Genomic DNA, 25,668 nt, shown 5'->3' on the forward strand with positions numbered 1-25,668 from the left:
CCTGCTGAGAACACAATTGGCTCTGGACCCTGTGAAAAGCATAAGATTTCAGCAAAGACGCAGTGCTATGTACTGAGGTCACTCCAAAAGTAATGCCTCCTATTTATTTCTACGGAAATTATAACAGAGATAAAGAGCACAATAACACTAGTTGATAAAGCAAATTCTCAGCTACAAAACACTCTTTTTTCAACATAGTCACAACCAATAGCTATGCATTTTTGTCAGCAATATTCCTGTGTGAACATTCATGGGACATGCCCGGTGCAGACTTTGCGATATTTCAATGTTGCCACTATCATTTCCAAGGCACTGAAGCCAATATTCAGCTCCATACACAGTTCACTGGTCATAACCCACTGATTTGTGTGGATGAGCTGATTAAATGCTTTTCATTTCCTGTTGTGACAGCTGTTGTGACACTAGTCTTCATCAGCATTCAGAGTTGTATACATGAACATTCAGTGCTTGTAGACAGTCTTTTAGAGACTCTTTTCTTCTTAGATTAAAATTTGCAACATTTTTGATGAGGCAGGGCAGGATACTCTACAACTTATATTTTAATAAGAGAGAAATAGTTCTACTGATATAAATGGGATTAAACAGATGTGAAGCAAAGTGGACCCTTTATAACTGAAAAATGTAGATAACATAAGGATCATACAAGCAGAGGTATACTGTAGGGGATAGTGCAGAAATTGCTCCACTGTCTAAATTAATACGAACTGTTGTTCAAGAAAATGGAAATAACGATGAGATCAATATAAGGGAGGAGAGGAGAGAGAAAATGAAGAACATACTTAAAGGCATAGTTGTTTAACCTGGTAAGTCGCATCCCTTTTGAGGTGGGACAGAAGGATGTTTGGTAATGTGACCCACCAAATTCGTAGCAAGTTGTTGAGGATGCTGCTAACACACATCTGATAAGCAGTGGTGCATGGGATTTTTTCCTTTTAGCTTCCTCTCTGTTGTTGTGTGCTTCTAAACACAGCTCTTTCCTCAGAGGAATACAAGACTCAGGGAGTAAAGGTGCATCCCTGATGGCTTGTGGAGCTCTTGCTCAAGGTTTTTCTGAACCACTGAGAACTGCTGTTATTGCAGCTGTGATTTGAGTTGCTGAGATAAAAAACTGGTTAGGAGCTTAAAGCCCTAGTTCAGTGCTGTGTTTAAATGCACTTAGCACTTTGCCTATGAACTTATCATCGGTGTAAGTGGAAAATGAGCATCGCCCAAAAGTTGTGAATGTTCTATACTGCTGTATTGAATCAGCATCTCTATATGTGTTCTCTGAAGGCAATTTCTGACTAGTTTTTATAAAGCAGACTATAGAAGTAGTGCTTCATTACACTGTTGTGTGCGGAGAACAACTGGAAAGAAACTTGTAGCATCAAGTATGGGACTCTCCCCTGCAGAAGACATAAATGCTGAAATGTGGAAGCTTTGCTGACAAACGTTCCTCAGAATCCCTCTTTGGAAATGAAGAAAGGATTACTTGGGCATGATAGTGGAGGTGTGGCACTTACTGAAAGTGCAGTAAAATACTTTGGAACATGGAGGTAATTAGCACAAATGATGGTGATGCCGTTGAGCTTCAAGACATTAATGGCCTGGGAGTAATGGGAGGCTTTAAGTTCAATAAAACCTGCATCATTTTGCTAACTCCTATGGATTTTAAAAAATACACATGTGCTTGTGAGCTTTTCTTTCATTAGGTTTCTGTCCTTTCAAGTTTTCAATTTATGGAAACTTAGTTTATGACTTCGGTTTGGATTAAAAGAAGGGCTTCCTCCAGAAGTGACGTTTCTCTGTGGCTTCACCCTCCAGGCAATATTAATTTATGTTATGTGTGGTTTCCCCATGGAAAGAATTTACTATGTTTCATTTGCTGACAGAATTAAAAACCACAGCTGATAGGCATCATAAAGCCTCTTGCTATTTGATGGTTTTTATATGAAATGGCTACCATATATGGTCTGTCTGTCTGCAGCAGATGGCTTTCCACGAGTAACACATAAACTCCAATCCTACAGATTTGCTGTAACTGCCATTTTTTTTTATTTCTGCACAAATACACCCATCCAATATTTCAACTGCACAAACAAAGCTCAATACTCACCAAAGTAATGGCTTCACACAGAAGGCAATCATCAGAATCACTGAGCAGCAGCAGCCCACGAGCATCAACACAGGGAGATGCTTGTGTCTGCTCTAGCAGATGGGCAGGGCACTGTTTCACTGTTTCACGGGGGTAGGAGTAGGCAAGCAGCCCTTTTTCTGAGCAAATAGTGTGCTTGTGGGCAGAGACAGTGCTGAGGGGACCCACAAGCAGTGGCACCTATTGAACACCACCCATCAACACTTGTCACTGAATCACACAGTCACAGAATCACAGAACGACTGAGGTGGGCAGAGACCTCTGTGGGCATTTGGTCCAACTCCTGCTCCAGCAGGGTCACCCTGAGTAAGGTGCCCAGGTCCATGGCCAGGTGGCTTCTGGAGATCTCCAAGGTATTTACATACACTGATAAGACTGTCTGCCCCTTCATACAAATGCCCCCCTGTCCACCACCCACTTGCTCACATAGCACAGGCACACTACCAGGAGCAGCAGGCAACCTCACTAGGGAAACACAGCCACAAGCACCACCACAGCTATGGGTTCATTTTGAGCCCAAGACACAAGGCCAGTTCTGATTTTTGAATTTTCCCATCCCTGTTCACATCGCAGTGGTTGAGCAGAATCTGACGGAATTTGTCCAGGTCCACCCCACTGATGCTGGGCTGCAGGGAAAAGAGAAAACATTGCTGAGAGGGAAGCAGCTCTGGATTTCAGCATCTCTGTAAAGCAGCAGTCAGTGCAGCAGCAGGAAATGCCCAATAGGGTGAGTAACCAAGGGGCTGGACCCCACATCAGCTCATAAGAGCGGGGAACAAGGAAGGCGGAAATGAGATCCCATAAAAACAGAAGGGGTACGGTTAGGTGGATGTCTCATAAGGAAATGTAAGATAGCTTTTTCCCTTAGTCAGGTTGCTCAGTTTCTGATATGTATCAAACAAAAGTCTGCAGAAAGGTCTGGAACTGTGCTTTCATCCAGTTTCCTCTCTCAAACCTGCTGCACAAAGAGTATATGCCATTTCTGTCAGCAAGCTACCACTTCACAAGCTAGTCAGCAACTTAAAAATACCTTTAGCATGTCAAATGAATGTTAAATACATGTTTTACAGGCCTCTTTGCCTCTGTCTACTCTGCAAAGTGGATGTCGGAGTATAGGCATCCCTGCATAGGGTCACTTCACGGGGAATTGCAATGACTCAGGTGTGGGTGAAGCCAAAAGCTGGACTATTTGTGTCTTGGACTGTATCTGGAAACTCAAGGTAATCCAAAACAAGCAGACTCTGCTGTTGTAACTGACACATCGGCACAGTATTCTTGACTAGAGAAAATGCTCAAGTGACTTTCAAGTGTAACCCTGTGATGATGTAATGAACTATGAGATCATGCTGGCAAGGACATTATCCACAGCAAAAAAAGAGAAAAAAGAAGAATCTCTGATGAGCAATCCATGTCAATAAAGTTACAGTCATGAAATCACTGAGGAGGCAGAATTTAAGAATTTAAGCAACTGTTCTATGACATAGAAGCCTTTGTACTACTCTTACCTCCTCCTAGATATGAGTTGCCCTGTACTCTGTGCACAGCTGTTCTTCCAACTGGAAGACAGGATCATGGGGAGAGATGGTTGCTCTGAGCTGAAGAGGATTTCTGTAGCATAGGCAGCTCTGAGTAGTCCCGTGCTGAAGCTTCAGCCACTCACCCCGTGATCACCAAGGCATGCTGAGGACTGTCTTCCTCTAAAGCTGACTTTGTGGCCTTATAAAACCACAACCATTAAGGATCCCATGCATGAACTTCCTGATGTTCAAGCTTGGTGATGCTCTGAGAATCTTTGGTCTGTGCTGTTATCAGCTGGTGCTGAAGACACTCAGCTCTGATCATGGCTTTGCACTCAAATATGTGAAAAGGCAGAGGCACTTATCTCTCTTCCAGCTTAATCAACACCTCACCTTTCAGCTATTTTAACCTAAATACTAATTCAATAGGGGAAAAAATGTATGTGTGTGGGTAGACCAGGTGGTGACTAAATGTTTGTGATGCTATAACATCCGCCCAGCTCCAAGTATGAGATAGAATGGACTTAAGTACAGCTGCTGACTCAAGTTGTATTAATTTGTCAGGTAGAATTTCTGTGATAAGGTGAAATGCTCCACGGTGTCTATGCTGAGGCAATGACATTCTTTTCTGTCTGTGATCGAAGTTAAATTTGACTCTATGTTCCCACTCTTGCTCTGCTTACATATCTTTACCAGAATAAGGACTTTCTTCTTGGACATATAGGGTATTAATAAAAATTAAAAAACGTGAAGATACCTTGACCAGTTCCATCATGTCTTTGACAAACCCATCCACTTCTGGGCCTTCAAGTGCTCCCGTTTTACTCTGAAAGATGGAAGAAACATCAAAAGCCTCCAGTAAGTCAAAGACACAGCAATATTTGCTAGTCAGCAGATCCACCTGGTCACTGAGCCCAATAGCACTACAATCCTTTCCTTTTTCCCAGACCATCTCTTCCCCTTAAGTGGCAGTAATGTCTCCCACTGTTTTGTGAGGCTTGCTAGTCACCACACCACCTCATCATGTGAATGACAGAAATGGCACCAGACTGCTGTTTTCCAACGAGTGCTTGGGCAGTTCTGTCCATCCTGGGCCAGATTTAGAATAACTCTCGGTTCAGCACTAGAAGGGGTTGCATTTCTCAGGGTGATGATGTAGGTCCCAAACTGCTGGAAAACTATAGCTAAAGGCACCATCCTCTCTACAGTCCATGTGTCTACTATAGAAAGATATTGATGATGCAGCAGTACTGGCCATGACAATGGAAAAGTGAAAATGTATCCTTTGCCATGAGGTCCCTGAGCACTGCCCACCTCTGCCTCCCCTTCACATGGGCACGTCTGGCCCATGGGCTCTGGCACTGGCATATATTTAATCTGTGTCATGCAGAGACCACAAAGGAATGCTGCTGGCACTCACAACATCGTAGTGTGCAAAGATTTTCTCAAAATCTCTCCTCCTTTCCTCTGTGCTGCAAGCCTGCATGCAGGGAGAGCAAGTGAATGAAAAAAGAAAAAAAGTAGATTCAGGTTTTAGCCTAGGTTATCTTATCTGAGAGGAATGGGAGGAATGCATCAAGAAATACTTACATCCATTTTAAATTGAAGAAGGAAATTTTCCTGGAGGGCCAGAATCCTGAAGAGAGAGATTTAAATTAAGATCTTGCCACTTCGCCATCTACACGCATACTGTTCTGAACTATCCCAGTTTGTAAAGGGTGCTGTGCTGCCTTACAGGAAATAGTAATCTACCACTGTTTTCCTCACGAACCATTGTTGGCTGGAAAAGGAAAGGATGAAGTAATGCTGGCCTGAGTGCTGAGGCCTCTCATCCCCCAAACCAGTCTTTTAAGGAAGTTGTACCCATGTGATTAAAGTCCCACCGGAATGCACATGCATTATATATACAGACATGCTCTCCATCTGTATATAGGGTCAGAAAAGCGGCAGAAATTAAACCACCAATTTCATCTATAAGCATCTTCCCCTTGTGTCTCCAAATCCTCTCCTTCTGACATGGCTAAACCCATTGGCAGTGCCACCTTGACTCCTCAGCCATATCCTCACAGAATATTACAGTGGGAACCACGCATTAGAGACCCAGGATGCCTACATCAGAGTGCCTGATTTAATTAAGGATTCAAATGCATGTCTCCAGAGAGATATCATTGTTGAAAGTCATCACTTTGCCTGGATGTGTCACTGCAAGCTGAAAAACTTCATCAATATCATCGAAGCCTACCTTGCAAGGTCATTCAGGTCCAGACGTCCATCCTTGTTTTTGTCAAAGATTTTCATCTAAAAGTCAGAAAGATAGGGTTGCCATGAAATAGATAGGCAGATGAGGAGAAGACATATAAAAAAGGCTGGCAGACATTTTGCTGTGCCCTGTGACCCGGTAAGCAAGTGTACAGCAATGTCCTCCCTGTGTTGGCTTTCTTTCAGTGAGAGGCAAAGCAGCCAAACACCGACGTGATGAAGACAGGTCTCTGGCAGACAACTTAGGCACCTAAATACTGTCCCTGGAAAAAAACACTGAAGCTTCCAAACACTTCCAGCCCAGCTCTGTTGTTATCGTTGACTGTCAGTGTGGCTGCTCTGTGGCTGAGGTGCAAGTGTCATCTCCTGATAGACACTCAGATCAGGTCTGGATGCTGCTAGAGCTGGTAGGCTTGCTTGGCTGGATCAAAGCCTGCCATCAGGAAGTGACAGGACTGGGAAGATTCAGGCTGCAGGCACTGAAAGGTTAATCTGCATGAATGCTAAAGCTATCCTTTCCTGAATGGTATCCATTTCTTAATGTGATCTTTTTGGTGATTCACCACCAGATATTATCTATTCATTTAATGGATTTAGCGCGTTGTTTCTCTACAATGCACAAATAAGAGTCAGTTACAGGGGAAGAGTTTAATGGGTTGCAAAAATGAATGCCTTCAGGATCAAAGTTCTTGAAAAAATGTATTCTATATTGCAGTGGGGGGAAAAATCAATTTTTTACTAAGATGGATTACCATTCTTTGTCACATCCTCAGCAAAAGAACATGCATTAATTGTGCTTGCATGAACCTCATCCACTTATTCAGTGGCTACAAGCAGCTGCTGCCTGCTGGAGCAGACAGATGTCAATCCCCAACCCTGTCAGCTCAGAAGGAGAGGACATGCTGTGACACTCTGACCTGGTGGGAGCTCCAGGATGAGTGAGTCCATAGCACATCCTGAGGACTGCCCAGCATGAAACAGGGGCCTGACACTTGTGTGAGCAGAGGTGAGGTCTGGGAGCTGCTGTCTCTTGGGGTACCCACATGTAAATATGATGCCTTTTTTGTGCCCTCTCCTGTCCCGTGCTCTGATACCTGCGCTGAGGACTGTGAGTCTGTAGTAGCCCTTTGCTGTACTGGTTGTAGATAAGATTCTGCAACAGGACCTTATTGCATTAATTCTTCTGCGACTTACGTTATTGAGGTCTGGGTGGGAATTTTGAAGAGCACTCAGCATGGGCCCACTTTTCCTCCCATGGAGAGAAAGTGTAAAGCCTGTATGGATGACTGAAGTTTCATATTGAGATCACTGCAAAAATCATGCCCTGAAGTGAATGCAGATGTTGGCCACAACAGGACAAGACTGAAGGTAGGGTTAGGAGCTGGAGCTGCTCGTGCTGTGCCACCAAGGGGAGAAATGTCCTTGCAATGATAGCTTCCCAATGCCATCAGAGAAAAAAAAGGCTGAGCTTACAGTTCTTTGCTGATAAAGAAGTTATTCTGCAGGTGATAGAACATGGTTTCTTTTTCAGTGAAACAAATCTTATCCCCTTTATTGTAAAAAAAAAAAAAAGAGTAAATAAGCATCCTAGCGTAGCTATTTTTTTTCTTGTGACTCCCAAGTGCCCCACTGCCCTGCATCTTCTGTATGTAGTGGGCACAATGTATTTTCATGGTTTCAAAAGTCTCAAATACCTGTGAGAGGCTGAAGAGCTTTGTGCACCCTTAATGAAGCAGGCTAGATTAGAGGTAATGGTTTAGCTGTGAACACCTTTCTGTTTCATTATCAATTTTCTGACCCAGTGGTTTTCAACTTTATCCATTCCCGAACCCTTTTCTATTTTCCATCAGCAGTGCAGACCTCATTAAAACAAATTTAACTGTAAAGATAATGCATTCTTCAGTGGAACATTTAATGAAAAGCAACATCCACAGTCAGTTTTGCTCTATCTTTGAGCTTAACATTATACTTTCAGTGGTTTACTACATCTACTTATATCTAATCAGCTCCCCTATCTCTCTCACTCAGCTCTGCTTTTGCAGTACCGACAGAAAATCTTTGCATTTTAAAATTCTGTGGTTTTTTGTGTGTTTTTTTTTTTCCTGCAACAAGTATCCTGGAAAAAAAAAATCAAACCTCTGTGATTTTTTGATTTCCCATACCAGTCAACAGAGAGAAAATAAAGTCTTCCCGAAAGAGCTAGGCTGGGCTAATTCTTGCCTCTTGAATTCCACATCAAAGATGGAAAACATGTAGTGAAGATGGAATAGCGTTCTCTGAATTAGTTCAGGTACCACAGCTAATAAGATAGACCTAATCCTATTATTTGGACAACTGTAGCTCATGCATACACACTACATGGCAATCTCGAGATAGAAAAGCCTGGGGAAATGTTTATTAATTAAGCTTTCAAATTTCAAGCACACAATTGTTTGATCTGATCTGCTTGATTGTGTACATAAGTATTTAAAGAATGAGAGAGGGTACCCATCCCACATGATGAGACATACATAATGGGAGAAGTAGATATTTGATATTGTTATGAGATTGTTTCTAATTTAAACTTTTGCCTTTACACACCATCTTGATATGTTAAACTTGATGGATTTTTAGTTTACACACTTGGAAGGTATATTTATGCTGCCAGGCTGATACGGAACATCTCAATGTGGTTAAGGATGAGGTCTGGCATGTTTAAATAGCACACGATTTTATTAAAAGCTTTGTTGCATCCAGCAGTATGCTTTATAAAATGATGCATTTGTCTTACTGTCAAGCTACCCAGTGTTTTAAAGTGTTTGCACAAATTAATTCACCGACATTTTAATGGCCGCACACCAGGGAAGTCTTAGTTCTGTTTGTCTGAATTTAATGCGTGTACTCTGAGGCAGACAGAGCATAACTTAGAGCTGGTTTTGCAAAACAAGAGTTGTTACAGCTTACGTTTTAAATGCAAACTCAAAACAGCCATTGGCTTTGAATTCAGCAAAGGAAATATCTCTGCATTCTCAATCAGGTGTGGTAGAGAAGGCCAGTGAAACACCAAGATATGACAAACACACCCATGCTTTGAAGAGACCTGTGAGATTATAAATTGGAATTATTTTCTGTGACAGAGATGAGGAGAGAAGTAAATAACCAAAATAAATAGGTCTGTGATCAGCAGAATTACTAGGGTCTGCTTTTAAATGTTTTTCTGTCCCTTCTCTGATGTGTAATAAAGTGTGTCATCCCTGGGGGAAACATGGAGTTGCTTCCTGCCTGCCCAGCTGCCCTCACAAAATGTATGTCTGGACCATTTATATCATGTCAGCTACAACTAAAATAGCTGAGGAGTACAGCAGATACTGAGGGTATATAAACAACGACATAGGCCCAAGCAGGGGACTGCATATGGCTTGTTTCTGTGGGTAGGCCGGGGCCGACAGGCTTTTGCATAGCCCAGGGCAGCGACAACCTCTCTGAGCAACCTGTGCCAGTGCCTCACCACCCTTACTGTAAAAAATGCCTTCCTTATATCCAATCTAATATTCCCCTCTTCCACCCAGTACAAAACAACTTGCTGGCCCTGTGGCCAGCAAGTCACCCTTGGGACAGAAGTTCAGTTCTCTGCCCCACCAGGTGATAGTGCCTGTGTAACCTAGGCAAGTCATTTAAGAGTCCTTTGGTTCCTAAAAGACCAAACTATTACCTGCTGGGATTTTTGAAAGCTGACAGGCACCTGCATTCCACAAATTTTGTTCTTAAGAAGTGAAGTTTGAGCTGAAATGCAATTTTCTGCTTCTGCTGGCTTATGTCACAGCAAGTGTGGTGCAAAACTGGAGTTGACAGAACCACTGGGATTAAGTCTAGCACAGACAGACAGACAGACTTTTGCAGCCAAAGACATAGCCACTCTGAGCCTCTAGCGTTGTCCTTGCAGAGAGGACAGCCAGCAACTACAAAAGCACCAGAAGTCATAGAATTATAGAATAATTTGAATTGGAAAGGACCCTTAAAGGTCACCTGGTCTGTTGTCAGACTCTCCTGCAATGAACAGGGACAGCTACAGCTACATCAGGTTGCTCAGAGCCCCATCCAGCCTGACCTTGAATGTCTCCATGGACGGGGCATCCACCACCTTCCTGGGCAACCTGTGCCAGTACCTCACCACCCTTATTGTAAAAAATGTCTTCCTTATATCCAACCTAAACTTCCCCTGTTCCCCCCAGTGCAAAACAAAGGTAGAGCATGATTAATTCCTATGGACACAGACCACCTTCATGGAAAAGTAAGCTTGTTTCCCTTTGTGCTGAGAAAACCTAGAGCCCTCTCCTAGCCAGCTGCAGTTCATGTGTGGGGTCAGTGACTGCTTGAGATATGCAGCTCTATACCCAGAAATTCTGATGATAAGCACAGTTAAACCATGACAGTGTTACAGCTGGGAAGACTGCTGTACTGACTTCTCTGGAGAAAAGATTCATCCTCAGCCATATTCATATACTAATTTCCTTCAAACTTCATGACCAATGTCTGTTGCATTACTATTCACTGCACTTACGTTACTGCTTCCCCAGAAATTCAGTTTGTGGTGGGCAGAGTGTATTCTACTTCACAGTTTCGACCTTTTACATTTTGCCAAAATATAATAATGCTCAAATTAAAGGAGTTTTTTTTGCCGAGTCTGATATTACCAATATAAGGCAAGGCAAAAAGTGAATACTGGTGTCCTATAAGTGACTGTTACAGTGGTACATATAATATAATCTGCTGAAGTTTGCCTCAGGATTGAGCTTTCCCTGCAGGTGGCTTGCAGACGTTGAGATTACAAACCAGAAGTAGCATGCTGCTATCTGAGAAGCTACGAACCATCAGTGGTTCTGCGAACAAGGTAATCATACATGACAAAATGCAAGAGCTGAGTGAGAATTTTGTTACTGCAGAAGACAAGAGATCAATACTTAACTTCATCAGAAATTATGGTGACATCCATTTTAGACTCAGGCAGTTACAACATTCTGCTGAAGTACACTGCTATGTGCACACACATGCATAGAAGCTGTCACTCACGACAAAATACTGGCAAATGCAAGGATGAGCTGGGTATTTGTGGGCAGAAACTTCCCCAGGATCATGGGGAAGGTTGTTAGTGCTATGTAATCCCTCCATCCACTTTTTTGTGATGAAGTAGTATTGCGACATGTTTTCATTTCTCCATTTGTGTTGCTTTAAGAAGGCAGAATACTCTCATCATGCTGTTAAAAACCTCCACTTTGAACTATGCCCAGCTTGTCTCCCACAGAACAGTACCTCTGGGACATCTTCTCATTGCTCAGAGTGGCTCAGAGCAATATAAAGATCTGTTTCTGCCTCTGAGCACCTGCTCCCTGCCCACAGCAATCAGTCTAGAAGTTTGTGGTTTGTCTCTCCAAGAAGAAGACAAACACACAAACAATTTCCAAGGTTCAAGATTCAGAACATCACATCACTATCTTCTCATGCAAGCGCATGTGTGTAAGTAAACATTAATACACATTTAATGACTATTAATACGAGCATATATACATATGCAGGCACAAAAACTAAAACAAATCCTCCAAAGGGGCTTCCACAGCACAGAACTGCTGCTTTAATTCCCTCATCAATAGTCTTGAGCACTCGAATGTTCTTTTCACAGCTTTCCCCAGTGACTTGGAGACTGCTAAAATTTGACTTAACGAACTCATGGGGATTGTGCAATTCCAACATGCTCCCTACCTCATTTCTTCCCAGTGTTCATCACTCATTCATCCCCAATCTAAATCAGTGTTCTCTGAAGAAAGGATGTCAAGGTCATAAGGAAACAAGATAGTCTGCATACAGATGGCTTCTGAGCAATCCCATAAATACTTCTAAAAGGAATGCTGTATCCCTGTTTCCAGCTTCCTCAGTTGTTATTTATTCATTGATTGATTGATTTTGTATGCTGTATGATCATTCATAACAGCATAAGCAAACTGGAAGTAGTTGGCATTCCCTGGCCATTTACCTCCAATAAGGTAAAGCTGCAAATATCCAGCAAAGAATTGTAAGATTTTATTTTTTCATGCCTGGGCTATCTTCTTTAAAATGATAGTTTCTGTCTTTTCTCCTTTATCCCTGTTTCCAAAAAGCTCTAGGGCCCACTCAGTGTATCAGTATCTGCTTAAGAAGTATGCAGCTTCATACTCCAGCTGTGGAGTGCATGAAGAAGAGGGCAGAGATCTGTAAATGCCTGTGGAGACAGATGGGATTACAGCACCTTGGTACATAGCTTCTTTCAACCAAATGTTGTTACAGAGGCACGTGAAGGCCCTGAGCAGGATGGGTGGGCCACTATCAGAGACCTTGTAGCTGTGCACAGCAGAAACAAGTCCGTGTCCAAAAGACCTTGTGCTCTAAATAAGGGTAGAAGCAAAGATACGGGGAAAGAAATAGAACTATTTCCATTTCTGCAGTAAAGCATTTATTTACTGCATAAAGCAGTAAACCATCACTGCTGCTGGTTACTAAAGATGCAATAGAAAGCCTGTAAGAGCCTCAGGAATGAAATGTAAAATCCCTATTTTTGCAGCAAAGTATTTCATGGTTGCTCTCACCCTGTTTTCCCAGGCAGTCGGGATGGTGGCAGAGTCCCACCAGGACTCCCCTGCTCCATATGGAAAGAAGGGAGAGAAAGCAGAGCTCTCTCATTGCTCTGGACCTTGGCATCACACCTTAAATCTCGGTAGTTCAAGTCACTTCTTCTCTCTCTTTTTTTTTTAATAGTTTTTCCCCTTTTTAATGCACTGATAAAACAGAAGAGTGCATCTTTCTTCCCTCCCTGCAGTTTTGCACTACTGCTTCAGGCAAATTCCCATGCAATCTGTGGAGTGCAGCCACTTCTACATAGGTGTTGTCTATGTGGGACCTCTTTGCCATGATGCACAGAGTGCATATCCTCCATTCTAGTACAGGATATTGCAACATCTTATGTTATGATTTCACATCCTACCTTAGCTCTTGGGATCAGGTGTGTTTGTAAGCATCCCAATCTTGAGTTTATACCAAAGAATCATAAAGAAAAACAAATCATCTGCCATGGCACCCGATGGAACAGCATGGAGCTGTGATGGGAGCGGGTCAGATTGAATATTAGGAAAAAGTTCTTCACCAGAGGTCAGTGGGCATGGAACAGGCTCCCCAGGTCAGTGGGCATGGCCCCAAATGCCGGAGTTCAAGAAGTGCCTGGACATCACTCTCAGATACGTGGTCCATTTGTTAGTGGTCCTGTGAGGAGCCAGGAGTTGGACTTGACAAAGCCTATGGGTCCCTTCCAAATTGGGATATTCAACAATTCTATGATTCTCATTTTCTAACAACTTCTGTGATCCTTTTGGCATTGTGGCTTTGCAAACTTCTGTCCTCATGGGTCAGATTTGCATTTCAGGCCACAGATTGCCCAATATAGGAATCATCCTCTTTCCCAGATAAAAACTTCTTCTGCAGCATAGAGACTAAACTACTTCTTCAAAGACACAAAGCCAATCAGTAAAAACCAGGAGAATAGAAACCAGACCTCCTGGCTGTCAGCCCTGTGCTGCATTACCACATCACATTTCTTCCCAACCACACTATTATCTAGCTTCACTGGGGTGGCAGAAATCATAGATCCTTTTTGGGAAATTATTGGAAAGCGAAAAAGTTGGATGAAATGAGCTGCATAATACCTACAAGCTTCAGACTGCGTGTTCCCCAGAGGCACTAGGTCAGAGATGAGCCGCTGGCTAAGGGAACCTTAATGGAGCAGCCTAAAAGCTGTTTGCTACCTGCAAACATTGCTGGAAAGATTTTGTTCTGGCTGCAGCTTCTGGGTTTTTATTGTTTTCAAGCTCTTCCAGATGGAAAATAACTTCTGTAGACTGTTTTCCTCTCCCTTAACTGTCCTATAAACATGAAAAGATGCACACTCTTTTGTACACCATTAGGTACAGTTTCTCGCTTTGCTCTAAAGGGTCACATTTTTAGTCACAGATGCTACATGCATACATAACGTGGTATTGCAAAATACATGGGAAGCTCCTCATTTGCTTGCATACCAAGCTCTACTATAGGTGAAAACACAGATTTTGTGCCAAGGAGCAAGATAGTTCCATCTGAAAATCATTTAGAAAATTGCAGTGGTAGTCTCCTGGTGGAAGTGAAATGATAGCCTCGATAATGACATCAGAAATGGGCTTTTTTTTTCCTTTCTTGTTTTCAGATGGTTAGATATAATAAGTTGTTCTGAAACCCAGGTGACCGATGCTAAACTTACACCAAATATTATGTTGCTAATGATTTCAGGATAAAAGCTGCATTGTGAGAAGGCAGGGGGAGAATCAAAGCCTATGAGCCTTGAGATTCCCAGCCTTTCAGGGAAGCAGCAGGGAGCCAGCAGGGCTCTCTGGGTTTTGCAGAGCAGAAGTGACAGGTGCCAGCATCTCTGAGGAGCAAAAGGATTTGCTAAGAGGGAACGAAGGAGAAAGCTGGATGGAGTCCTGGCTGAGCCTGAAGAAGAACGCACCTCACCTATTGATTTGGACAGGTTTAGGGCTCAGTTTGCTGTGGCACAAAGTCAGGCTGCTTTCTCATAATAAACAATTCAAACCAAAAATGCTGTTCACAGCTGATGTCCAACGCAGTGCAAAGTAGCAGCAGCAGTGTGAGCTGTCTAGCTTCCCTCAGAGAACTCTTGGAGAAGAAACACCTTTCAAATGCTGAGACAGTGAAGGAGGTTTTTAGGCAGTATGTCATGGTTTTGTGATTTTCGGTTATTGGTATTCCACATCATAGCATCATGTAGTGGATGTACCTGGTTCTCAGAAGAGAAGGACTACTACAGTCCCCACAGTACTTTTCTCTTCTGTTACCATTTTCCAGCCGGAGGGAAAAGATAAAAGCTCGCAGTATAAAAACTTGCAGATCACGAGACCTTGTCCCTTTTTTCTGCCGTCTCTCGTCTTGGCAGCACCTCGCTCTCCAGCCGTCTTATCATTGGTAGTAGAGTAAGGCCTACCTTGATTTTGGGACATTCCTCTCTCTCTTTATTGGATTTATCAGCTTAAATTGTATTTATATTGTATTATAGTGTGTTGTCTTGCATTCTGATATCTTGTTTAGTAAATTAGTTTGTTTCTCCTCAGATTGTTGCCGCAGTTCTTTGCTCTCAGGGCCATCTCCTTACCCATTTCCCCTTTTCCCTTTTCCCGGGGCGTGGGCCCGTGGATCCCCTGTCCCCTTTGTCATGGAACCGGGCCGAATGCCCGTAAACCGTTGACAGCAGTACTATAATCTAAACAATACTATCGCTCTCTTTGCTTACCATTGTATCAGTATACTCTTCCAGCTTTGCTTCAGCAACCACCTTGTTATGCTGCAAGAAGAGATCTCGCAGGAAATCCTGTAGCCAGGAAAGAGTCAAATGTTACTCTTTAGAGTAAATTCAAGAAGAAACAGTAAGAAATTAGATCCAAATTCAGCAGTCACGTGAATCTAATTTCACATTCCCAATTAGTATTCAGGCCTTCAATTTCACCTAAAGTTCACATTTTGCGAATTGAAACATATTTTTGCAAACAAATCAGAAAATAATCAAATTGTCCCCAAGCAGCCATACCAGAATCAGCTGTAATGGAATAGTTCAACCACAAAATAGACAAGAGCTAAGTCCCGCAGTATTTGCTAACTGATCTCAGATCAAAATAGGCAGGGCAATGGGGCAGCGGGACAGCAGGGGGGATGGCAGAGCTTCCTCCCACCCACTGTGGTCCCTGCAGATATGCCAGAAGGCTGGAGGGTGCCCAGCCCTTAAATTGACTGTGAATGAGCTAGAAGTGTCATTTGTCATCATGCAAAAAGGCAGCAAATTGGTAAAGGTGATGGACAGGCTCCTGTTGACATCTGTGAGCTGTAGATCAAACTCAAAGAGACTGGTTAGAGCAACTTACTTTGAGCTCTCCAGCTGAAATAAATCCACTGCTATCAGCATCATAACTGCGCCAGATCTGGATGGGGATAGATTGATATGACTGTAAATGTTGCCATTAATCACCCGCACAGGAGATAAATCATAAAGATCTGAGTCAGGACTTCCCTAATGAGCTAGCTGCTGTGTTATCCAGCATTTAATTAATTGTAGACAAAATAAAATAAACTTTCCACACAATAGCATTTACTCTCATTTGGATGCTGTATGTGTGACATGCTGCAATCATACATTTAATGCAGACATGCATTCTATAAAAGGAAGAAAAGACTGAGAAACTGGGCCACATTTCTTACCTAATTTGTACATGCAGCTTCTCAAAGTGGTTATTGCCCTGAGTGCAGGCCAGTATGCAGTTGGCCATTGATCTACAGAAGCCCTGAGCTTGGATGTGAAATAAAAAGAACTGCAAGCAGTCCTAGAAAAGTCAAAACTTTCATCTGAAGCAATTTGCAGAGAAAAAAAGGAGTTTGTATTTTACAACTGTCCCTGTGCCCATCCTGACAAAGGTGAGTTTCTCGGTGTCCCTGAATAGGGCAGGGATGTGTCTGCGTGCCTTCACAGCCCAGGCTAGCTCATCAGCTCAGGGCTGTGCTTAAATGGTGGCTGGTCAGCCTTCCTGGTCTGTGCTGTGCTGGGTGAGCCACAGCTGCAGCTCACAGCAGGGCTGGATTTATCAGTGGTATAGAAAGGTAGGTGCTACAGAAAGGGTTTGGGGAAATCAGTGTGCAAGGGAATGGGCAAGGGAAGGCAGAGATACAGACCCGCATGAACTCCACACTGTTGTCCAGGGGAGTCTCCCGTCGGAAAAGCAGCAGGAAGTTTTCATCATCTGGCAAGATCATATTTGCAAGCTGAAAAACACACATACCAACTCCAGAATCATATCTGCAAACTGAAACAAAACCATGTGGGAAGGGAAGGGAAGGGAAGGGAAGGGAAGGGAGCTTGGATGGCTGCAGACACATATGGGAAATATCAGCTTGGCATGTAGCTGCCATGGAATGAACTCCAGACCAACAGATCTGGTGAATGTAGTCCTCCATGACTACACCTCATCCCCTCTCAGTCTCTATCTCCCATAACTGCCAAGTCTGCTCTAGGTCCCCATCCTCCTTATATCCATAAACAAATAAACAAAAAACTGGGTTGAGGAAAGATACCTCCTGGATTTGCAAGCGGCCATCTGCGGCAACATCATAAGCAGACATGAACTGCTCCTTCATCCTCTGAACTTCTTCTTCTGTGATGGTGTCCTGCCATGGGGAAAACAGCACACACATGAAAATTTCTGAGGGCAGTAGGAGAGTGCCCGGAGGAAGTCTCCCTCACAGATAAACACCAGGAAAATTGCATCCTTACAGCCAAGGGCTAGTGCTTCTAAAGGACCACAAATGCACTGTCTTAGATGAACTTTTGGTAGTTAGTAAGGCCAATGCGTAACTTTGCAGCAACTGAGCTATTGGTTGGAAGAGCAGTGTCTGGAGACTCTAAATATTTCAGTGATGCCTTCCTCTTTAACCAATAGTTGGCACTGGGAACTGTACTACTGGGGCTTGGTTTTGCTTGAGTTTGTATCACAGCAGTTCTGATGCTGCCCATTGTCATTGCTCATTGGTGTTTGAAAACAGCACGTGGAGACCTGGGTGTGCTTCATGCCCTAGAACCTTCCAGACAGTGCCCATATGCAATATGAGCCAGGCACCAACACCATTCCCAGCTGCTCTCAAACATTTTGGCTGCAGTGCATTCACATAGCCAGTGACTGGGCTGCAGGAGCACACCAGAATGTCATAGATGAGGTAATCAAAAAGAAAGTGAGATATCACATCTTCTGATTAATGTCACTAAACTAAAACCTGTTTCTGTCCAAGCTTTGTTGCCAGATTTTCCCACATGTTTAGAAGTGACTGATATTTTCCAAAAGCCTTAATTTGATGCCAGTAGTAACAGAAAAAAAAGTTATTTACAGATAGGAGAGTCAGATAGCATTATAATTTGGTTTGCCTTCACCTTACTTCAGAGCAGATTCAGAGCTCATGAGCACTTGCCTCTATGCAGTCATTATGGGCTCATACAAAAGTCTTTCATAGCACAGTATAATAAAAATCATAAATAGCATGGACCAAGCAGAGGATCCTATGATGAAACTAGGGGAGAAAGAGTTTAATTTATAAGCGTCAAGTCCCAATGACTGTGAGGGGACTCTGCTTAGAGCAAGTGAACCCTTGTCACTCTCAACAGGGATGTGCCGAATGATGGGACGTGGGGATCTGGGTGTGAGAATGGGAGGAGAGGGGCACCCATGAAGCTCTTCGTGGGCTGCATCTCTGGGGTGCATCCTTGGGGTGCAGTATAGCAGGGGAGGTGCCCCCAAGGTCCATCCCCTCAGCATTATCACTTGCTCTTGTGCTAGTTAAATTGCCTCCTGACTGCACCTTGACACTACCAGATGCTGCCCAGGCATTAGGCAAGCCTATCAGCTGCTGACTTCAATAGGCTTGCAAAGTACTCTGAAATTATCCTCCTCCAGGCCTATTAGGACAAGTTATTTCGGAAACTATAATCAGAGCTGATATTTGGAAAAATGTTCTGCAGAGTTCCGACTAGTCATTTGTTGAATACTCAGCTTTTGTCAGCTTTTAACCACTACTTCATGTAACTTTACACGGCCAGAACACTGTTATTTGCATGAGAATAAGACTGCCTTGTTTTCTTTTTTAACTGACTCAAGCTATGGGATACATCAAGTGAAAAACATAAAGCTGGAATGTATAAAGACATCTCCAAGGGGTCACACTACAGTGTGATTTTTCACATGGACAATCTATCTCTGCACATAAATATGTCACTTATGAAACAGAAAAGCCAGTGACAACTGCTAAGAAATTTTACTTTCAAAGAGTAAAATGGAACTAAACGATGCTGCACAAACTGGCTTTCCCAAGATGCACACTCAAGGCAAAATTATCTATTTCCTTCCTTCCTTCCTTCCTTCCTTCCTTCCTTCCTTCCTTCCTTCCTTCCTTCCTTCCTTCCTTCCTTCCTTCCTTCCTTCCTTCCTTCCCTCCCTCCCTCCCTCCCTCCTCTGTAATTATTAACTCGCTCTCCAACTAAAGGTTGAGGCAAGCAGGAAAACCTAAGCCAAACACAGTCTGGTTGCACATGCCTCAAGCTCGCACTCCATTTATTCAGTCCTCTATGGATTATAAGAGTATAAGGAAAAAGTCCAGCTGTGAGCACACCATTCTGCTCTGAGAAGCAGCTGTGCCATTGTTGAGCACAGACCTTTTCCTGCCTGTCTCAAGCAGCAGCTCCATTTTAAGCCTCCCTCCCTCCTTCCAAAGGCTTACAGAACTTTCAGAAGTGTTCATTGCGTGGACTAAGATCTTGCAAGATTTTTAGCAGTTAGATAAAATGCTTTTGTGAAAATTCAAGCAAATGCTGTTTTATTCGTGGGGAGGCTTTTCACTGAATGCAAGCTTCCATTCCCGATTTTCCCTGCTGCATGCACCCCCATGAGTTTCTGGAGGTGCTGACTTTGTCCATAGGTATCTCAGGGTCAAGCAGTAAATTTCTTATTATGGATGCTCTTCCATAGAGTTTTACAGAGAAAGGCTTCTATAATTCAAGTTGCCGTAACAAATGAATTTTCTGCTTTCTCCTTCCAGTTTTCATCTTTGTTTTGGTGGAAACCCGTTAGAAATATTTTGCATCACAAAGGTAATTTGGTTTTTAATCCTGATTGTAATAAAGGAAAGAGCATGTTAATTTTTTTTTATCTGTGTAGCATTTAATTTCTTGGTCATGGTTGGTTGTGACTTCTTGGAAACCCGGATGTAATCTGCCTTCTTCGTTAATCTGTATCTTACACACTGCTGTACTCTTGCCCCACGATTTCTGATGAAATTTTTGCTCCTTCAGGGATCCATGTGCTTGGCAGCAGCTTTTCTTGATGAAAATACAGCCACGAGTCATCTGTTTCAGGGAGAAAAAAGCAAATGCACGGAGTTCTGCGGAGACTTCACCACCTGATGAAAGGGAAAGTCTCATTTCATCCCTGCTGAGCAACGCAGCCTTGCCATACACTGATATTTTTTTTCCCCTTCTTGACATGATTTTTGGAATGCAGACACCACATTGATAACGGTGTAACAAGCAAGAAGAAATGAAACATGAGTGCTATAGCCTGTTTCTTGAAAAAAAAAATGAAGCTTATCTGAAAATGCCTGCTTGAACACATGTTTCCCTTAACAATGTTTCAGCCCACTTTGATAGAAGGGCGAAAGGTCTTAGAGATATCAAGTTCCTACAAGATCTGTGAAAATAAATTACAGCTGCCAAGAATGCCTGACAATTAGTACCATGCCAAAAGGCACACAGTAACAAAGGAAGGCCAGCAAAGACCAGATGAGACATCAGAAACACACACTTTGATTTCAGGAGAACTTCTTTTTGCCAAATATTTCTTCTCTAAATCTGATAGCATTAAAATGTATCCCTAGGAATGCTTTCCCTCCATCCATGCTGCCCACGGGGCCACTCTGCCCACACGGGCACAGGATTTCCCTGCAGCTCCTGTGCCAGCCCTGCCCACTGAACTGCAAAGCTAGTGCTGGAGGGTTTGGCCCTGTGCTTTGGCTCGGGTTTAATGCAGTCCTGCACGCTACGGTAGATGAGCCCTTATACCATCATCCCTTGCAGGCTTTCACTGTTGCTTTTTAACTCATTTATTTTGTTGTAGCTCTCATCAGCACATATGTGGGAAACACTTTTTTCACACAGAAGACACCAGTGTTGAACTAATTGTAGCCCTTCCCTGTGCCATCACATTTCTGTGGTTCGGCTTTGGGTGCGACCCTGGAGGTGTTCAAGGAATGTATAGACGTTGTGTTGAGGGACATGGTTTAGTGGGGTTATACTGGTGGTGGGTGGATGTTTGGACTGGATGATCTTGTAGGTCTTTTCCAACCTTGGTGATTCTATGATTCTATGATTCTTTGTTCTGCCCTTTCCACCAGGCTGAACGTTTTTTGACGTGCCTTTGGGCAAAGAAAACACATCTCTTTCACCTGTAATTGCCGTAGGTGCACTGAGCTTGCCATGATAGGTACTTCCAGTGCTTGCAGTGCTCTGCCTTAATGTGCAGCCTCTCAGCACAGTGGTAGCCTGCTTTGGCCAATATTTTGGTGATCAAACTTTGTTTGAGCACCTAGCTGTTGCATTCCTGACCATACTGTCTAACCACTAAGCTAAAGACATAATTTAGACAGAAAATACATCACGGAGGCAAGGCTGAAATGCAACAGAGGCCGCTCATCTTCCTTGGAAGCAGAAATCAAAGGCAAATCCTTTACGGCTGTTCAGCTGAGCTTCTGGAGATTAACTGCAGTCCCCTCCAGCCATAACCACCCAGGTGGTTTGAGGGAGCGGGGAGGTATTAGCAGCAAGGCTAATACCTGTCTTACCCAAACACATTTACACTTCAAAGATTTTCACACACGGCCTCTTACACACATACAGTTGGGTGAGGGCAACAAACTACTGTCTGAATGGCTGCTGTTCCCAAACCTCCGCCTAATTTTACTTGAATTGAAACTAAATGAAATGTCTTTCTGTAAAACAACACTGCAAGTGCAATGGTAACAGACAGTTCCTTTTGTATCTGCACAGATATCACTGATCTTGCAGAAAATTTCAGTGAAAGACCAATGCAGTGTAACAGGTTTACAGATGGAAAGGGGTCCGTAATGTAGAAGAAAGAAGTTTATGAGCAAGTAGGAGCACAGTGGCTAGAGAGAAGTCATGGCAGTGATAACCTCAGATGTAGGATGGGAGCAGCTCACAACTTTTCGTGGTGTTGGGCTGAATTGCCCCAGTCCTGCCCCATATACACCATACCATCAGCCCACTTCTTCACAGAAGCCCCTCCAGCTGATGGAGAAGTGACACCAACCGCAGCCCAGCGGTGTCATAAAAACACCGTATTTCACTGAAGCCTTCTGTATATGCAATGCACACCTGGAAGGCAAACGCATTCTCTTAGAACTGCCCCTTGCTGGGGGGAGGGAGATCCAGAAAGCAGCACCTGGGATCTGGGTCCGTTTATTATAAAGTTGAAAGGCATTGGCACAACTCAGGTCTACCTCAACATTTTCTCTTCCCCTGCTGTTTCCCTATGGAGGCATTGCCTCAGCCTCCCTTGCTGGATGGCGTTCCACGTTTCCATCCCCACGAAATCTGACTCCCAGTTTGCTGTGGCCCCGCTGTGCTTTGTTTTCCCAGCTGCTCCCATCCCGTCCCCTGGCATTTAGTGTCAGCTGGGGATGCTGCGGAGCTGCTGGAAAGAAAAACAGAGCTGAAGGACTACAGTGGTCATTAACTGAAATAACAGCTTAGGGAGCGCAGGCTGGAAAAATATAATTATGAGGCCATTTGCTATTCAAGCAGAGACAACTTCCAGAGCTGATAACATTATTTATCACTCATAGAGCACTTCAGACGCAGCCACTAATTAATCCTTGAGACACATCTGGAAGTCCCGCCAGCACACATTATTGTACAGGCATGTCAAGAGCCCAGAGAAGAAACAAGTGTCAAAGGGAGCACTGAAGGCAGTGGTGCTCAATGCCAGCTCCCTGCTTGCGTCACCACTGCCATTATCCCGCTGTGGGGCGGTGAAAAGCGCTGCAAAGGGGACCCTTCACCCCTCCTGCACTGATCGCAAGCTTGTACCAAAAAAAGCACGTGAAAAAAAGAGAGAAATGGCTCCAAACTGTTGCACAAACACAGTGTACAAAGAGGACAGGGAAGTTTGCTCTGCCTGGTGCTGCAGGTGATCTCACCCTCAGGGAGCAGGCTGCTCTGGTGCTGCCAGTCCCTGAGGGCTGGCTGTTTCTTCAGTCCTTTTGTGTTAAGCTTTTCCCCTTTATGGCCAAACCAAGAGAGCAGAAGCCAGCAAGGTGCGAGCTAGGTGAGCGTGCTGGTTTGGGCTGGAGTTATCTGAGTGTGGCTTTTTTTGGCAGTTGGTGGCACTGTTCTTAACAGTTTGGGACAGTTTGCTATGAGTGTAGCCCCATGCTGTACATATACGTGTGCCGACACCTAGCACAGTATAACGAGTTCATGCTGATAGCAGCAAAGCTACAAAACTTGCTCTAATGTACTGGGTTTGCACCCAGCTGGGGTGGGATTGATGCCAAAATCCCATGTGGGATGGGCAAGAAAAGAGTGGCTGTGGGATTGAGCAGGGATGGAGATTCCTCTGTACCTCTGCCCACAGTCTGATATTCCTGTCCAAACACAGCACAAGCTTTCCTACATAGCATAGAATCACAGGATGGCTTGGGCTGGAAGGACCTCAAAGCCCACCCAGCCCCACCCCCTGCCATGGGCAGGGCTGCCCCCCACCAGCTCAGGCTGCCCAGGACCCCATCCAACCTGGCCTTGAGCGCCTCCAGGGATGGGGCACCACAGCTTCTCTGGGCAGCCATGCCAGGGCCTCACCACTCTCTGAGCAAAGAATTTCTTCCTAACTTCTCACCTAAATCTCCCATTTTTACTTTAAAACCATACCCCATTGTCTTATCACTATTTGGCCATTTCCTGCAGAGCAGCCTTTCTGTATTCCTAGTGACTCTTGGTGCTTATCTTGGAATCTTACTTGATTTTCTTTAAACTGCTTTTATGCGCCGAGCCCTTCATGTAACCATACACATTCTAGAGAAACATTCCTGCAGAAACCGCCGGTGTTTCATTCCAAGTTCACTTTCAAAATAACCAAAAACTTGCTTGAAATAGGGATGCACAGAATCTTTTTCATGGTAGCCCGAGAGATCCAAGGCTCCTCATCACCTTGTGAGTGCAACTTTGATTTTGCATTAGATGCTCCTGAATTTATGCTTTTTGTTAGCCACCTTTCCCCTTTTCACTGATCACTCTTTGCATAAGGGAATTGTTTCATCTGTTTCCTTTCTTTCCCTATGGAAGATGCTTCCTCCTTTCCTCTTACCTCCTTTCCTCTTAGGCTGCGGGCTGCAGAGTGAAAACCAGAAACTCAAGAGCCAAGTGTTGACCTTATAAGCAACATCATCAACTCCTATAGGGCTTCTAGCCACTTTCAGCTATACAGAAATATTCTCCTAAGCATTATTTCAAATTAATGACCTCACAGCAACAGCAGATGTCAGACCGGCACCAAATGTTCGAGCAGCTGGTGCTATTGCACTTGTTGCCACACCTGCCTCATGCACCTGGTTGCTAGGAGCTCTGTGATCAGGCACCGACAGGGAAACAATAAATACACATATTTCCAACATAACAACCTTTTAACTTGGACTCTGTGCAGAGAGGTACTTACGTCTGGCCTCAGTTTCTCCAGGAGGTGATGGAAAAAGTTGTCAAGCTCCTTCCCTTCGATGTAGCCGTTGTCTAAATGCAAGCAGGACATCGAGAACGGGTGTTACGGGCTGAGTGCGGGGGCTGCAGGGGCCCTGCCCACCTACTCTGGCAGCCCAAAACTCAAACCCCCGACCGCGATTTGCTTCGTTTCCAGGGGGTGGTGGGCGCGGCGCTTTCCATACAGAAAACTTTTCAGGAAAAAAACAGCGGGGAACTCAAGAGAAGGAATGGGAAAGGCTTAGGGGCGAAATGAGGCTTTCGGACGACGGGGAAGAAGAAGAAAGCCGCGAAACACCGGCAAGACCCCGTCCCCCCTCATGCGGGAACCACCCGCACGTGCTCCCAGCAGGCAGCGCTGGCCCCGTACCCCCACGCGTGCCCCCCACTTGCCGTCGGCGTCGAAGCGGCGCCAGGCTCCCAGGAAGGCGGCCGCGTCCGGGCGCCGCGCCTCGCCGCTCTCCATGGTGCTGCCGCCGGCGGCACGGCCCGCGTTGCCCCGCGCAAAAGCCGCGCAGTCCCCGCGCACGCACTGCAGCCCGCCCGCCCGCCGCCACGGCTTTGAGAACGGCAGCTCCGCCCCGGGGGCGGCCCCGTGGGGACCGGGGGGAGGTCGAGGGCCCACGCGTGGCCCCGTCCCACCCCCTGCTGCCGCACCAGGGCGTCGGTGCGCGGGTATCGGCAGGAGGTGCTGCTCAGGGAGGGGGCAGTGCTCGGGACAGACGGGAAACTTCCGAGGAATGCTGTTTAGGGAGGAAAAAAGTTTGCTAAAACTTGTGACCCTCCTCTTTGGTTTGTGAAAACGAGGCAGCAGCAGGCAGCAGGCTCCCACCTGCTCCTCTACGCCAACCAAGAGGGTTCCCGTGCTGGAACAAAACACTACAGTATGGAGCTAGCTGGAGAACCACAGCCTCAGCCTCCTGCAGTACAATGCAAAAAGAACAGTGATGCTGGGGTCTGAGTGCCGATACAGCAAGGCTGGTGTTCGTACCCCACATGGGCCCACTTGGGGCTGCACTGTCTGTTTGGGCCCCTTTCTACAAGAAGGACACTGAGGCCCCAGAGCATGTCCAGGAAGGGGAAGCAAAGCTGTGAGGGGACTACAGCACAGGTCTTACGGGGAGTGGCTGAGGGAGCTGGGGCTGTTCAGTCTGGAGAAGAGGTAGTGATTAGACAGTGGCACAGGCTGCCCAGGGAGTGGTGGAGTCACCATCCCTGGAGGTGTCCAGGAAACGTAGATGTGGCACTGAGGGACAAGGTTAGAGAGATTTTTCCAGGTTGATTTTGGTTCAAACTCTGGTCCCGAGCTGCCAGAGTTCAAGGAGCATTTGAATACA

At 44.7% G+C, this 25,668-nt stretch overlaps 1 protein-coding gene across 1 annotated transcript; it reads right to left on the minus strand.

The window, feature by feature from the left end:
- SCGN (secretagogin, EF-hand calcium binding protein) lies at nucleotides 208-24,863 on the minus strand. The gene is made up of 11 exons (XM_021389149.1): nucleotides 24,725-24,863; nucleotides 24,294-24,364; nucleotides 17,098-17,190; nucleotides 16,699-16,788; nucleotides 15,897-15,953; nucleotides 15,272-15,349; nucleotides 5,915-5,970; nucleotides 5,263-5,308; nucleotides 5,093-5,152; nucleotides 4,430-4,498; nucleotides 208-2,781 (listed from the first exon to the last, which is right to left on the minus strand). Exons 1-11 carry the CDS (start codon nucleotides 24,795-24,797, stop codon nucleotides 2,653-2,655), a joined length of 822 nt encoding a protein of 273 aa, XP_021244824.1. The 5' UTR covers nucleotides 24,798-24,863; the 3' UTR covers nucleotides 208-2,652.

This window comes from Numida meleagris, chromosome 2 (assembly GCF_002078875.1).
Source record: "Numida meleagris isolate 19003 breed g44 Domestic line chromosome 2, NumMel1.0, whole genome shotgun sequence".
Classification (NCBI taxonomy): Eukaryota; Metazoa; Chordata; class Aves; order Galliformes; family Numididae; genus Numida; species Numida meleagris.